The sequence below is a fragment of the Egretta garzetta genome, unplaced genomic scaffold (assembly GCF_000687185.1).
Source record: "Egretta garzetta isolate BGI_Z169 unplaced genomic scaffold, ASM68718v1 scaffold245, whole genome shotgun sequence".
Taxonomy (NCBI): Eukaryota; Metazoa; Chordata; class Aves; order Pelecaniformes; family Ardeidae; genus Egretta; species Egretta garzetta.
In genome coordinates this window covers 863,194-864,324 of record NW_009259721.1, presented here as the reverse complement: position 1 = coordinate 864,324, position 1,131 = coordinate 863,194, and the positions used below count along the sequence as shown (strand labels likewise).

Genomic DNA, 1,131 nt, shown 5'->3' with positions numbered 1-1,131 from the left:
AGCCAGCACCGCCGGTCCCCAGCCAGCACCGCCGGTCCCCAGCCAGCATCGCCGGGGCTTCACGGGGGGCTTCACAGGGCTCTGGCCAGGAGCTGGGTGTGAGGGTAGCACTGGGGAGCAGGCGGGGGCTCTGGGGGCTCTCGTTCATCACCTGCCGGGGTGGGATGGAGGAGCGTGTGCTTCCTGAGCAGTGTGGACCCCCTGGGCTACTTAAACACAGGGGCTCCACTCTCTCCAGGCACAGATTAAAGAGAGCAGCATGGCTGGGGCAGCCCGTGTCCCACGGGGCTGCGGATGCAGTGGAGGCAGAGCTGCCTCTCGGGACACCAGCCCTGCATGCCCCAAGCCCCTCCACCTCGCCACAGCCCTGCTGGGATGTTCCCTGGCTGCAGGGACCCCCCGGCAGCCACCTGGGCACAGCCTCAGACACCAGCTGTCCACCATGCTCCCTGCCTCACCCCAATGACACTGGTCATGCTGGCCCCTGTGCAGTGTCACCACTGTTAATCATTGACAAAACCAGGGTTCAGCCCACCACAGGCTGTGAGACATGTCTCAGGGTGTGGGAGGAGGTGCCCAGGGAGGCATTGCCGTGCCTTGGAGGAGCCTTCATCTGCTCCTGCGCAGCTCCTGAAGGATCTGGAGACATGGACGTGTCCCTGCCCTGCTGCTGCCTACGTGCTGGCAGTGGCAGGGACTGCACAGGACAGCGATGCTGTGGCACAGCTGGCAGGGCTCCATGCCAGCATGGAGTTGCTGGAGCATCCTGCAGGGATGTAAGATTTGCATGGGCCAGTGAAAAGCTCCAGTTCTTCTCCCTCTCCCGGTGCAGAGAGGAGTCACCAGAGAGCCCATCACCCCAGCCTCAGTGCCCTGCTTCACCTTCCCTTCTCACTCGCCTCCTCTCAGCTGCCTGTGCCCCTGGCAGCCCAGCCGTGCTCCGTCCCACGGCAGAAACCTCTCTCCCTTGTCTGTGCAGGACTGATATAAAAGGACCCAACTTCTCCTGCATCTTGTATGCGTTGAGGGTGACCCACCGGGCGCAGGTGCACGGGGAGTCGGTGCACTTCAAGAAGGTGAGGGACACCCCGGGCTGGGGCAGCGCAGCGGCTCCCCCCACCCCACCCAGAC

At 64.2% G+C, this 1,131-nt stretch overlaps 1 protein-coding gene across 1 annotated transcript in view; it reads left to right on the top strand.

Annotated features, from left to right (window-relative positions):
- The first annotated feature begins 647 nt into the window (after positions 1-647).
- MOV10 (Mov10 RISC complex RNA helicase) overlaps positions 648-1,131 on the top strand; it is a 5,409-nt gene continuing 4,925 nt past the window's right edge. The window contains exon 1 of the mRNA XM_035894868.1: positions 648-1,076. Within this exon, the coding sequence (XP_035750761.1) occupies positions 648-1,076 (429 nt within the window). The remainder of the gene's footprint in view (positions 1,077-1,131) is intronic.